The 14,698-nt window shown below is 33.1% G+C and overlaps 2 protein-coding genes across 2 annotated transcripts; both read right to left on the bottom strand.

The window, feature by feature from the left end:
• Window positions 1–326: 326 nt before the first annotated feature.
• On the bottom strand, window positions 327–3,799 carry LOC145619446 (ABC transporter G family member 1-like). The gene is made up of 8 exons (XM_081674134.1): window positions 3,344–3,799; window positions 3,079–3,158; window positions 2,399–2,863; window positions 2,224–2,310; window positions 1,985–2,110; window positions 1,681–1,875; window positions 1,479–1,565; window positions 327–1,255 (listed from the first exon to the last, which is right to left on the bottom strand). Exons 1-8 carry the CDS (start codon window positions 3,609–3,611, stop codon window positions 602–604), a joined length of 1,962 nt encoding a protein of 653 aa, XP_081530260.1. The 5' UTR covers window positions 3,612–3,799; the 3' UTR covers window positions 327–601.
• Window positions 3,800–9,128: 5,329 nt separating this feature from the next.
• On the bottom strand, window positions 9,129–13,630 carry LOC145621315 (phospho-2-dehydro-3-deoxyheptonate aldolase 2, chloroplastic-like). Its single transcript, XM_081676054.1, has 5 exons — window positions 13,049–13,630; window positions 11,550–11,827; window positions 10,773–11,049; window positions 10,289–10,534; window positions 9,129–9,679 (listed from the first exon to the last, which is right to left on the bottom strand). The coding sequence occupies exons 1-5, from the start codon at window positions 13,523–13,525 to the stop codon at window positions 9,410–9,412; spliced, it is 1,548 nt and encodes a 515-aa protein (XP_081532180.1). The 5' UTR covers window positions 13,526–13,630; the 3' UTR covers window positions 9,129–9,409.
• Window positions 13,631–14,698: the final 1,068 nt, after the last annotated feature.

Consider the following 14,698-nt stretch of genomic DNA (forward strand, 5'->3'; position numbering starts at 1 on the left):
TATAATGCTCTTTTTGATAACGATATGGAGTTTTGATTGTTTTATAGTATTGTACTAACTAATGCTTATAAAAAAAAATGTTTGTAACTTATCTATAATATGCTACCGCTGTATTAAGTTATGTGAAAAAAATCAGATTTTGTATTGTTCATCTCAGGGTATTTTCAAGAATTTACATAGCAGATTTTAAAGTGGATCAATTAAAAGGTGGGGCGACTAATGATGTTAATCAAAAGCAAAAGCTCACAAGCAACTTCAATGGAGAAATCAACGGAGAAGCTAGGGAAGGCTCACAAGGAAACAATAAACATCTACCTTTAGGGATACTATATATTTTTATTCCAAAATAACACGAGTTGAAATATAATTCAACGAAACAGCACAAGTTGAGATTAATAATAACGCGAGTATGTAGACGATAAAGAACTTAAATGCATCGGTTGTTGTAACTAAAATTGTAACCATGCAAGTCCATACTAGTACTCCAATAACAACTTCATTCACTAAGAATCAAATTTATTTGCTCTAGTTTTTGATAGTCATAATGTTATACATTATGCTTCAATACAAGGTACAGCTAAGACCTGAGATCGAATCCCTTCTAAAAGTCAACCTGAACCACTTGCTTTTGTGATCTTCTCGTCAAGGTTCTGATCACAGGCCTGATCTTCTCTGAAGTCTTGACAATAATTAAGAACACCAAACGGTACAAAATCACCATACCAAGTATTACAGCTAGATCAATCCATTTAGAATAACTATCTTCAACTTGCCATGTGTTTTTGAGGATTACAACTCCTGAAATCATACTATGTGAATGCCTTTTTTCACTACTAGGGAATTCCAACCCTTTAAATTCATTCTTAAACAATCCTTGAAATGCATACTTGTGAAAGGAGATGTAGTAAAGAGGGTATCGCCAAAAAATGTCCGGTAGATCGCCGGGTAACCGGAAAAATCCACCACTTAACATCATAAAGCCTTGAACTCCAGAACCAGTGATGATTCCCATCAGAAAATTGGGGACTAAACTTGCAACTATCATCATTAGGCTTTCAACCAACAACATACAAGCAAAAAGTACTAATATGAAGTATGCAAAGTTGTGGTAATTTTTTTGAAGTCCTGGTAAGAAATATGTTATTGATCCAGGAATAAGGGCAACTAGTAGCAAGAATGGTACGGATGATAGAGTATTTCCCACCACAAATGAAGTTGTACTATAATGCCCATTTAGCCTCTCTCTTCTAAATACCTGAATTAAAATTAAACAGTAAAATTTTTAATAACGTTCTAATAAATTAAAATCGATTACTTATTATTATTTTGTGTCTTGTAAATTACGAAGTATTTATTAGACTAGCTAATAAAACAAACATATTAACAAGAATTTTTAAATTACGCGTTATAACACTCATTTACAACAGGTATGTAGGTAGCTATCTATATATTATTCGGAGAAAAAGAAAACGGCGTACCTTCATATCTTCAACAAAGGAAGGAAATCCACCAATTGTCATAAAAGTCAAGTATGAAGCAACATACATAAGCAATGACCCTCTAGCCTGAAAACAAACAAATTTTGGCTTTTGTAAATTGTACACTATTGTGTCAAAACACAAATATTATTGGTCTATATCTTCATTAGCTACAAATAATATCAAAACATGCAAAACTTACCTGAATTGAGCCGTAACTATGTCCTATATCAAAGAAGAGGGTGCCTATTCCGATCCCCAATATGATGTAGATAGCTAAGCGCAACCAATAGTAACCCCAATCGCGGCACATGTTCACGAATGACCTTCTAGTAAGAACTTGGCATTGAGTAAAAAAACTAGCACGCTCTCTTCCTACCACTAACCTTTCTCCTTTCTGTGAAGCATTATTTAAGATGAAGATCATGTAATCAATATCATGTGTTTAAAAATCGTGTTTATGATATATAAAAGTATATATATATAGTTTTATATATGTCATGTACCATTTTGCATATTCCATAAATTAGATCTTGAACTTGTTGGTAACTCTCAGATGACTTATACGAGTTTACCAACTTGTTCACGATTTCTTCTTTTGATATCTTAGTAGATAGACCTTGCTCTATGTCCTGAAATTGAAGAAATCACAATATATATAAATTTTATAAACAAAAAATTGTTAGCTTAGTTAAGTACGTACCATCATATTAACAAAAATAAAATTAAAAAAAAAATGTTTTACCTCATCAAAGTCTTTGTTTATCAACTGAAGAAAGTGATCCGAAGGGTTTTGAAAAGTTGGACATGGAAAACCATTTGCTGAAAAGAACTACATATAAATAAAAACAACTAGTAAGTTTAACATTCAGTGTATTCAAATTCGAAGTTAAGACAGTGCGACAACTAAACTTTTTCACCTCAGCTGCTTCCGCGGCAGGACCAAAATATACTGTTTTACCAGCAGATAGAAGACACAGATTATCAAATAGCTCAAAAACTTGGCTACTAGGCTGGTGGATGGAAGCAATAATCGTCCGGCCATATGCCCTTTCGCCGCCTGCAATTCCCCTCATGACATAGTATGAGGCTGCACTATCAAGTCCACTTGTAGGCTCATCAAGGAATAGAAGCTTAGGATGAGTCAATGTTTCGATGCAAATACTAAGTCTTCTCTTTTGTCCACCACTCAAACCTTTAACACCCCATCCTCCTACTCTAGTGTTAACTGAATCTTGCAATCCCATCTCCTTTATGCAATCATCTGCCCTCTTTCTCTTCTCGGATTTCGACATGGATGAGGGTAACTGGAGCTCGCTTGAGTAATACACCATTTCTTTGACTGTAAGGGTGGCTATCAATATATCGTCTTGTGTCACGTAGGCCTATATTCATAGATAGATCATGAAGAAACAATTTAATTAGTAAGCTATTAGTCTATTATACCTTATGAGTTAATTACAAGTATAATCTTAGTTTAAATTAAAAATTATGTATGAACTATATATAATGTGATAGAGTATAAAACATATTCCTGGGCCTCAAACATCACATAATGTGAAGACTGAATATATATTAAGATGAAGCTAAGCATACATACCGATGTACCATAAGCAAGAGCTTGCTCGGCGCCATTAATGAGTATTTGTCCACTTTGGTATGTGTTTAAATCCAATCTTCCTGCAATAATCAAAGTACGGACATAACTGATCAATTTGTACCATATTTTCTTACAAATATGTCATATCTTGGCATCTTGCACGATGAACTATCAATTTATCAAATTAATGTTCTAGAACAATATTTTTTCACAAACAATATAACTTGAAATAATGGAAGCTAAGAGATGATGCTTAAATATGTACCAGCTAAGGCGTCGAGGAGAGTGGACTTGCCACAGCCGGAAGGGCCCATAATGGCTAAAACCTCACCAGGGCAGGCATAACCATTGACATTATGAAGTATATTTTTGGTACTTTTAGCTTCTTTATCAGAAACTGTAACACACAAGTCTTGCCATGTTATACACACACCGGCATCATCTCCGAATTTCGGGGAATTTAGTTCCCTTGTATCTCCCATTGCCATGGGACTTTGCACTTCTAGAACTGATATTTGTTGAGAAGATGCCATGAAAGAGAGAGTTTGAGTGTTTCTGTGTTATGTTATGGTGTGTGGTGTTAGATTATTTTTCTAGTTGGCTTCATATTTATAGTACGGAGGCCATGCATATATATATACGTACAATGTTGTCCAAATAACCAATGTTTTACTATAATAATACGTAATTATGTACCAATTTTCACTTGGTCAAATAGTCAAAGTCCCTAAAATTGAAAAGGGATATTATGATTTTCATGCAAATGGTGTGTTTAGGGTATTTATTTTGAGGTTGATTAGTTGGTACGAGTAGTAAGGACTAAGAACAAAGGAGCATTAGAAGAAAAACACGGCATATCTAGTGACTATATTTTTATATAGTTTGTTCAACACCATTAATGTTTTTGTCCAGTCACTTTATAAGTAATTACGAGTAGTAATGAGTGTTAGAAAAACACGACATATATTAAATGACTTTAAATTTTGTTCGACACCCCTAATATTGAAAAAAAAAAAAATTGACACTATGTAAACACTAATATCTCAGAATAATTCATATACGTTCATTATAGCATAAGTAATTTGATTTTTATTAACATAATCTTGAAACCTATTGTATTCCACACTTGTAAGTGTCCCATATTGGAAAAAGATTAGAGATGGCTCCAGTTTATAAAATAGAAGAAGCTCTTTAAAGCTTATTATATTTGTGAATAGAATTCTCCTCCTCCTTATTACATAGGCTCATTTCATATTATCTCAAGAATTGTTTAATTATTTTTATCAATTAATAATACTCGTGTTCCTTCAAAAAAAAAAAAAAATACTCGTGTTATTGGGTTAGCGAGCATATTAAATGTTATAATCCACAACTTGAAAGGTTTTTTGCACTTCCTTATAATGGATGTCCAAAATGTATCTAATTACAGCAAAATAATTTGCCTAGGGTCACAAATATTAAATTGTAGACTTGTGATACCCCTATGGTCTTTTTTTTGGTGTTTAGAGAGCCACAAGGGCGGGGGTGAGAATCGATCCCAAGATCTCCTGAAATCGGGAGGAAAGCTCTAACCACTTGAGCTATCCCTCACTCTCCCTATTGTCTAAAATGAGGTTCAAATTGTAGACTTTATTTAGGTGATGTGCATAGCGAGCTAACATTATTTTGTGACATGTCTAGTCGGAAAATAAACCAATGTTTACCAAACACTTCTTCTTTTATTTTTATTTTTAGGAAATGTTTACCAAACACATAAATGCTATAAAGAGGGAAAAATATCAGCTAAAATAACTGGTAAGGGATGGATACCGATAGATGAGCTCATGGCTGGCAACTAATAATAATAGACCACTTGTTTGAATAGAAAAACAGTTCGAGTACAATCAGTATTAAACATGGAAAATGTTGATACCATGTAATACGTTATTATGAAAAAGACATATAATTCAATTATTACCACATTAAATTTAAAACAATTATTTATAGGTAGTAGATTGAGGGTATATATTAGCAAGGTACTTCCAACTTATTGTTCATACTATTCAACGTAATATAGTAATGTGGAAAATGAAAAAATCATGCAATGGTCACTGAAGTAAAAATTGACATAAATGTCGCATATGCATTTGGATACAACGATGCAGCAAGGAGCTTAGGATACAGTTTTTGAATTAAATGTGTACTAGCTAAGATACAGTTTTTGAATTAAATGTGTACTAGCTAAAATTCTTCTGGTTGATTTGAAAGCATATATTATTACTCGCAATTAGTATAATTTCATTTAAATGTAGTTATGAACATTGTTCTTGATTTCTAAAATTAAACAAGAAATTAAATTACATTGATTTCAGGACGTGATGTTTTATACAACTTATCACGGTGTATAAGCTATAGTGTATACTAACATAACACCAATAAAGGAAAGCGTGAAGGAAATTAGTATACTAAAAAATGAAGGTTACTTGTTACATTAATCAAATAACCACTGCATACAACACAATCATTGTCGCGTAAATTCCACAAATTCTAGATCAAAGATGACTTTCATGCCACCTACTCTATGATCGATTGAGCATTTGAGCTTGATTATTATGAATTAGTTAGGGATCTTAGGGAGTTGTAATGGACTAATTAATAATGCGTCATCTTGCTCCTTAATTATTCAAGGCCTGTTCACATTTACTGAACTAAGCTGAACTGAACTGAACTGAATTGATTTGAACTAAACTGCACTGATTGAAGCTGAATTGAGCTAAAATGAATATTTTATAAGAATGAGCTGAACTGAACTGAACTGAACTGATTGGAGCTGAACTGAACTGAACTGATTGGAGCTGAATAGAACTGAACTGAATTGAAATTAAGTAAATGTGAACAGGCCCTTAATATTAGGGTTTCCGTTCCAAAAAATAATGAAATTGGTTAACTTAATATTAGGGTTTAATAAAACTTGTAATATAAGGGCGAACGAAGTTAATTAGTTTGCACTACTAATGATCACATGACCTATTTGCTTGGCTTTATGTGTAAAAATTTGTGATCAAACTCCTAGTACCGAACAATATATAAATGTCAACTTTTGTGTTCACACCAAACCACCCAAAGTGCATAATAACCGGGAAAAAAATTGTTCACACCAAACCACCAATTCACCTTCAAAAAAATATTATACCCTTGCTTATTTGTATTCTCAATACTCTTACAAAATTTACACCTGCATTGTAATATCTAGAGCTTGGACAGTTAAACCCAACTGCATGCTTAGCTTATAGAAAAAAAAATGGCAAGTATTAAGTTCTACTTCGTATTTTAATTTACCCTAGCTAACTTCTACTACATATTACTCTATCTGTCTCCTTTTGTTTGTTCATCTAATTTCATTTTGTAATTATTATTAGTTGGATGGACAGATCATCACATATATATTAAATTGTAATCAAAGTATAGAAATTTAAAGGTAACAAATGTATAGTCTATTACATTCACTAGTCTTGTGAAACGATCATGATGGATCGATAATGCAATAAATGCATCCATTTCTCCTATCATACATTAGTAATAACTAGAAAATGGTTAAAAACATAGAACAGAAGTTTCACTCTTACCATCAAACCTAGCTTGTTGGCTAGTTGTTGATTCATCAATGACGCAAAGCTAAGGTCCTCAATCACTTAAGGATATATAGTTTATGAAACTGCACCACAAAATCTGGTTGTTATTAGCCTATCAAGTAGGGTGGTACCATTCCGGGCCTGGTGCAATCATCTGTTTATCGCGGAGGATGGTGATCGGAGCTTGCTCGATGACCAGCACACCGACAGTTTCCCTAGTTGTATGGTCTAAATAATTTGCTAAGATTATTTACGTATCATAAACAGATCCCAACATGTTGAAAACCTACCAAATAATAGCAAATCTGATTAGTTGAAATGTCAATGCCAATTAAAGTTGAAACTTTAACTACTTCTACTAGGGTTTTATCTTTAAACAAATTGATGATTAATCAATCAAAGTTTTAATCCCATAACTCGAACTACTCGATTCGTACCGAGTAATAAGGTTTTTGATTGATTGATTATCAATTTGATTAAAAAAAAAATAAAAAAAAAATAAAAAAAAAAAAAAAAAAAAAAAAAAAAAAAAAAAAGAAGAAGAAGAAGAAGCCCAATAGAGTAATAGGACTTATAATTATCTCAAAAAAAATAACAATAATAATAGATTTATCTCAAAAAAATAACAATAATAATAGATTTATAAGTTTAGCTTACTCCCTCTTATAATGTGAGATAAGCAAGCAAATCTGAGCGTAACTAAGAATTGATAATTGTATCATTTGTTCTGTTAACAGTTACTATTAGTACGTATTTTAATTCCTAAATTTTACATTTTTTTTTAATTGAAAACCTTTTTAAAAATATTATTAAATTTTAATTTTCATTGGTGGGGGTCTCGTTAAATATTAGCAACACCCACTTCATGATAGAGTTTATGTAATTGATAATGATAATGTAATTGGTGAGCGTAACTAAGAATTGATGATGTAATGGGCTTCTTCCTTTCGGAAGTACCCTTAAATATTAGCAACACCCACTTTATGATAGAGTTTATGTAATTGAGGATGATTATTTATAGGAAGAAAACTTGGAGTGACAATATAATGTTGGCGATGTGGTATCCGCTTGTTATAGTACTAAGCTTAAGAACGTAATAATACCAATTATTGATACAATAAGATCCAAAACCAAAAAAAATAAAAAGATCCAACACAATTTTTAAAATTATTAAATGTATTGCTTCATAAACCGTACAACACTGACCCAAGAACAAGAAGATCAAATGTTAATTAGAAACTTAAATACTTAATAATAGTGAACTCAAAGATGAGATCAACTTTTTTAATCACTCCGTTCCATTTCAAGATGTACTTAACAGTAATAACATCAATAATCCCACATCAATTAGAAGTGATTGAAGCAAAATATACATACAAAGTCAAAGATGATAAAAGTTGCTGACCTTTTTTTTTTTTATTTTTTTTTTTTATTTTTTTATTGGGGGAAAAACCAAAAAAGGATGCCGACCTTTTTTCATCTTACCAAGAATAATTACTTATATCAATATTGATCATAAAATACAATTATCAAGATTTTTAGAAAATTATTAAGATTTAATTTTATTGGTGGGAGTCTTTTTAAAGACCCCCTAAATAATGTATTGGGCTTCTTCCTTTCGGAAGTACCCATAAATAACAGAATACTACCCACTTCATTATAGAGTTATTAAAGTAGAGGATAATTATATATAGGGAGAAAAGTTGGAGCGATAATGTAATTTTGGCGATGTGGTAACCCCTTAATATAGTACAAAGCTTAAGAAGGTAACAAATTAATAATATGAATTTAATACAATAAGATTCAGCACAATTTTTGAAATTAAACTTATTGCTTCAAAAACTGTATACAACAATGACCCAAGAACAAGAAGATCAAATATTCAAAATTTATGTTGCCTAATCAGAAACTTAATAATGGACCAAAAGATGTGATAAACTTTTTAATTGACTGTTCCATTTCAAGATGTACTTAACAATTACATCAATAATCCCACATCATTTAGGCGTTTGGTTCACAAAGTGGTATGGGGTTGGGATCAGGAATGGGGTTAAGGTGGTATCGGGTTGGAACTTGATACTTAATACCATGTGTTTGGTGTAATTCTGGAATGGAATATCTCACTATTCTCTCCTTTTATTTGATACCTAAGGGAATGGAATGAGCCAAACCCACCTCCCCCCCCCCCCCCCCCAAGGTTTCTAAACCCCATACCTCATGGGTTTGAGGTATGGGTTTGAAATTCATATTTTTATCAACCAAACATATGGTATGGGTTTTAGTCATTCTAAACCCATACCTCATACCTATATTTCGTGAACCAAACGCCCCCTTAGAAGTAATTGAAGCAAAATCCACTGACAAAGTCAAAGATGATAAAAAGAAAGCGACCTTTTTTTTTTTTTTTTTTTTTTTGCAGGGAAAAAAAAGAATAAAAGATGCCAACCTTCAAAATTTTTGCAAGTCTTGTAATTTATGGCTGACAGTTTACCAGCAAACATGATACAAGTCTCATAATTTAGTTTCCGAATTCATACATCGATAATCTAAGAACAAGCATATCAAATTCCTTGCAAAACATGTCACAAATTAAAATGGGATCTCTTCTTCGATATTAGGATAAGGGTCAAAATACAGACATATATAATATACCTTCCAAATTGAAGAAGCTCAATTTGTAAGTAGTGCCAGCAAGAAAATTAGGAGACAAACTCAATCTCCTAGAGTGCTTTATTGAAGCTAAGACTGCGCTGTGCTCCCAGTCTTCGTCTACGAAGACGCTCTGCAATATTGAATGCCAGTTCTAGAGATTGGGAAGCATTGAGTCTAGGATCACAGTGTGTGTGGTAACGAGAGCCCAGATCATCGTATGTGATGGTACGTCCACCTCCTACACACTCCGTTACATTTTGACCTGTCATCTCAAGATGGACTCCTCCAGCATAGCTTCCTTCTTGATCATGAACATCAAAAAATGCCCCAACCTCGGCCTTGTCACAAAAAACACATACATCACTTTATCAGATTTAATACAACTAGAAGTTTAGAATCAAGTATAGCCATAAATCACAATGTATAGGCAGTATAGCGACTCTTAGCTTAAGACTTTGTTGTCATGGTTGCATAAACCATTATATAAACAAATACAAATCCTAGAAAACTAAAAGATAAGTTTCAATCAAATCATGTGTGCTGACACCTAACATCTGATATGAAGTCGAAAGTAGCTTGGGCATCAGCAAGAAAGAACAATTCAGGTGGCACAATCATGTGATGTTTTATTCTATGATTCATTACCTTCAAAGTTATATAAATCAAGCAATAATCATGCTTTTCCACAGCTTTCGGCATAGCTTTCTTAGGGATCTAGTATGCTAGTACAAAGTTCACCTTACAATTTAGAATTCCCAAAGGGGTGTACAGATTATATGATTTATATTAGCATGTTAAATACTTGTAATGGTACTTATTCTGTGCTTCTGTCCATAATGATGTATCTAGGTAACTACAAATAGGGTCAAGCTTCACAGAGAACATATAAAACTAGTACTACAAAAGAGTTTGCACTTATTTGAATTGCAAAATAAAACAGTACATACCCTAATGGAATCAAAGGATCGGGTTTTGAGTCCAGAAGGAGCCTTGATGGTGTTTCCGTGCATCGGATCACTAACCCAAGTAACAATTTGACCAGCACGCCGAACTGCCCTAATAAGTTTTGGAAGCTTTACCCTCATATTCTCAGCTCCCATCCTGGTAATCACTGTAATCCTCCCAGGCTTGTTTTGAGGGTTTAGAATGTCAATGAGCTTAACTAGCTCATTAGGATCCATCTTGTCACTCACCTGAACCATGAACAATAATTAGCACCATCAGCATGTTAAACAAAAAAAAAACAAATATATTGTTCATAGAGACATAGAGATTTGTGTAATTACATCAATAAGAACAAAATTTAAGGAAACAACAGAACAAGATATGGTAACTTTATGTCCAAGGTTCTTGATCACAAGAACCTTGTTTGATAAAATGCAATGGCTAAAGGACTAAATAAAAAAGGATTAAACATATAGCTCCAAATACCTTAATGCCAAGAGGGTTTGCAACTCCTCTCAAAAATTCAACATGAGCACAGTCAAGTTGTCGCGTACGCTCCCCTACCCAAACCATATGAGCAGAACAATCATAGAACAAGCCAGAAGTTGAATCTTCTCTTGTAAGAGCTTGCTCATATGGCAAGAGCAAGCACTCATGCGATGTCCAGAACTCTGTTGTTGTCATAATTGGGTGATCAAGGGGAAGCCCAGCCGCGGCCATGAAGCCAAGAGCTTCATCAACTCGATGTGCAAGTTCACGATACCTATTGAAAATCAGCAAATGTCAGTAAAACAAATAATTGTGATACTAGCACATCATTTTGAATAAAGTACATTGGCATACATACTCTCGTCACAAGGATAGGTCAATGCATATATACATGGAAAATCCATTTGATATGCGAGTCATGAGTGAAATCCCAATTGATACATACTTATATAGGTACAATTACTCATCATTAGTAGGATATGGAACAACAGCGACTCAGTTAAACAATATTAATTAAGGTTTAAAAACTTGAAGACACAATACTTGTTTTATCAATCTTTGTCTGACCAGATTTTCTAAATAACATCATTAAAGATGTATAGCCAAGTTGACAAAACCTTCATGAACACAGTCAAAGCGAGCACATACATGTAAAAGGTGATTCATTCAATATTTAAAAGTGAGGATTTCTGAAGTTACAAAATACGGAGTACCATTTTCCAACTAAGTGAACATGTGACATGAGCTGATGAGCAGCTAAGAGAGGAATTTTACCTGTCCCCTTGCTCACTGTGGTCTGTGAAATCAAGATTCCAATGTGTGACCCGTTGCATGGCAGCATACCCTCCAGTAGCAAAGGCCCTAAGAAGGTTCAAAGTTGCCACTGATTGCGTGTACGCCCTTATCATTCTATGAGGATCTGGAATCCTAGCCTTTTCCTCAAAGACATCACCATTGATGTTGTCACCTCTGTAGCTAGGCAATTTCACTCCATCCTTCTCCTCAAACCCATCTGATCTTGGCTTGGCAAATTGACCAGCCATTCTTCCAACCTAAACAAAACATCATCATCAGCAAACCTTCAATATCATTGAATCATATATTATTCCTGATGCCAATTGCAATCACCCTGCCCAGCCAAGGCTGCTTTATGATAAAACTCCTAATGCTAATAACCCAGACTCATCAACTCCCATGCGAAAATGTAAAAGTACTCATTGTTAGACTCAATAAGGCATAACAAGAACACTTAAACCATGAAACATTCACAAGAACTATATTAACTAAAACATAGAAGCAAAAGTGTTAATCCGATAGACAAAAGGTGCAAGAACTTGAACAGCAACACTACTTAATAATGTAAAATTTTGCCAAGCCTAAAAGGCAAAAATTTCTCTAATATAGGCCAGCTAAGTATCCTACTCCATGTCCCCATACAAAAAATATGAGGAATGTCATCAGTCATCGACAACAACCTAACGTGATGCTTTTAAGTTTGTTCTTATAAAGTATAAACTGCATCAATGCTTGGTGGGTCGGACTGAGTCTTGAAAAACTATCATCTCTTGTGTGTTATACTATACACTGCAACATGATCATAAGGTCCTTCTATAGTTCTTTATCAACAGTAATCAATATTAAATAATCAGATAATGAACTAAAAAGAGATACTCAATATTCTAAACACAACAAAAAATAAGCAAACTTCACATAGGAAGCCACAATTATCACAATAGCTTTGGGAATATAAGTCATGCCTCTAATCATGTTAATAGCAACAGTGATCATATTGCATAAGATATTCAAAGCATGCATCTTTGGATTTAAGTATTGATATAATCTTCACTAGACCAACCTTATGCCCAAATCTTCAAATTCAACCAACAAATTCCAAAAATTAACAACTCAAATTAAAGTATCCAACTACCACAACCATTAATAACCAAAATTTGCATAACACACACATTAAAAAAAATAGAACAAAAATTAAATCTCTTTTTCCAACCATTCAATAGTTCCACCAACCCAATCAAAATCACAACCCTACATCCAATTAAACTCCAAAATAAAGTAAATAACCACTCAAACAATAATAATCAATTATTTTCTATTAATACATCCAATCATTTTTCCGCATTAGTCAACGATTTGTAAAGAGGAAAAATGTCTAATCGTTGCATTAGGGACTGTAAAAACTCCGTTAGTACGGAAAATCAAGTAAAACAAAAGGAAAACAATAATACGAGTAATAAGAGAGAAGTCAGAATTGATACCTTAACAACAGGCATTTGACCACCAAACATAAGAACAACACTCATTTGAAGAAGAACCCTAAAAGTATCCCTAATATTATTAGCACTAAACTCCTTAAAACTCTCAGCACAATCACCACCTTGTAACAAAAACGCGTTCCCCATTGCAGCTTGTCCAATCCTTTCCTCAAGACTTCGAGCCTCACCCGCAAACACAATTGGGGGAAACGATTCAAGGGTTTTGAGAACCGAATCAAGCTCGTTCGGGTTCGGGTATTCGGGTTGTTGAAGGGCTTTCTTTGATTTCCAGCTTTCTAGTGACCATTTCGGGTCTGGGGTTCGGATTGTGGTGGTTGTTGAAGGAGATTTTGAGGATGATGAAGCTTTGATTTTGAGGAGAGAGAAAGTGGGTTGATGGGGTTTTGGAGAATTGAATTGAGGGGAATTATAAAGGAGAGATTTTGTTGTCAGAGATGATGAACTTGTTGTCAGAGCCATGTTGTTCCCCTGTTTTTCCTCTGTTTTTTCTCTGTTTTTTAAGGTTGAGAGATTTTGTTTGAGAGGAGAAGGAAGAAGATGGTGAGGGTTGAATTAGATAGGAGTTCTGAAGTTTGTGTTTTATGTACCCCAATTTTATTTTATTTTTTTCGTAAAAAATAAATAAAAAAAATAAAAAATTGTGATATTTTTTGTTTGCACTTGTACAAGTATTTTTTTTTGGTTTATGCTAGATGCTATGGCCTATGGGTAGGTGGGATTATTGTAAATTTGTAATGGTATGAAAATTGGTCAAATTTGCCGTCAAAAGAAGGTTGGAATTATTGTGATCTATAATGGGAAATAATCTACTCGTAAAGTTTTTATAATCCTAGATTTTCCTTCCTAATTGAGTAACAAGTAATATTACTTTGGTAAGAACTATTTGTTTATTCTTTAATCTCTATATCATCTCACCTGATATGCTTAATGGGGTAAGTTTAGGTAGTGTTTTCCTCTTATTTTTATCAATTATACCTCATTTTATCAATTATAAACACATTCTATTTAAACTTAAGGAAAATGTTATACATAGCCCTAAGCGCTACATATAAGAAGCTAAAAGTTGAAAAAAAAAAATGAAAAAAAAATTAATTACACTGATTTGCACGTGACTTTATCATGATTTCTACATTAATACCATATTAGGAAAGATATTAAATACTTATTCATAGCCCTAAGGGTTATTTAGAGCATTACCCTAAACTTAATAACCTTATCCTATCTTATCTAAATTATTTCTCTTATAAAAATCCTACGTAAATTAAATAATAAGTTAAAAAAAAGTGAGGTGAATAAGCATTATGTAATAAGAATAACTTTTGTATATATCCGGTGTACAGTAATTTACTGTACATCGGGGGTCACTTTTTATCAAATTTAGGGTCACTTTTACAATTTTTTGGGTAACCTTTATCAATAAAGTATAAATACTTTGTAACATTTATTTATGTTAGGGTAACATCTATCCATATTAGGGTAACTTTTGCTTATTTTAGGGGTAACTTTATAACGGATGTACAATATTTATTGTACATCCGATTTATTTAAAAGTTTGTGTATAAACCCTTTTAAACCTTGTGCAATTCCATTTGCTGCATTTATATAAACAGAAGGGAGTATAATTTAATACGA

This window comes from Chenopodium album, chromosome 27, assembly GCF_948465745.1.
Source record: "Chenopodium album chromosome 27, dcCheAlbu1.1, whole genome shotgun sequence".
Lineage (NCBI taxonomy): Eukaryota > Viridiplantae > Streptophyta > Magnoliopsida > Caryophyllales > Amaranthaceae > Chenopodium > Chenopodium album.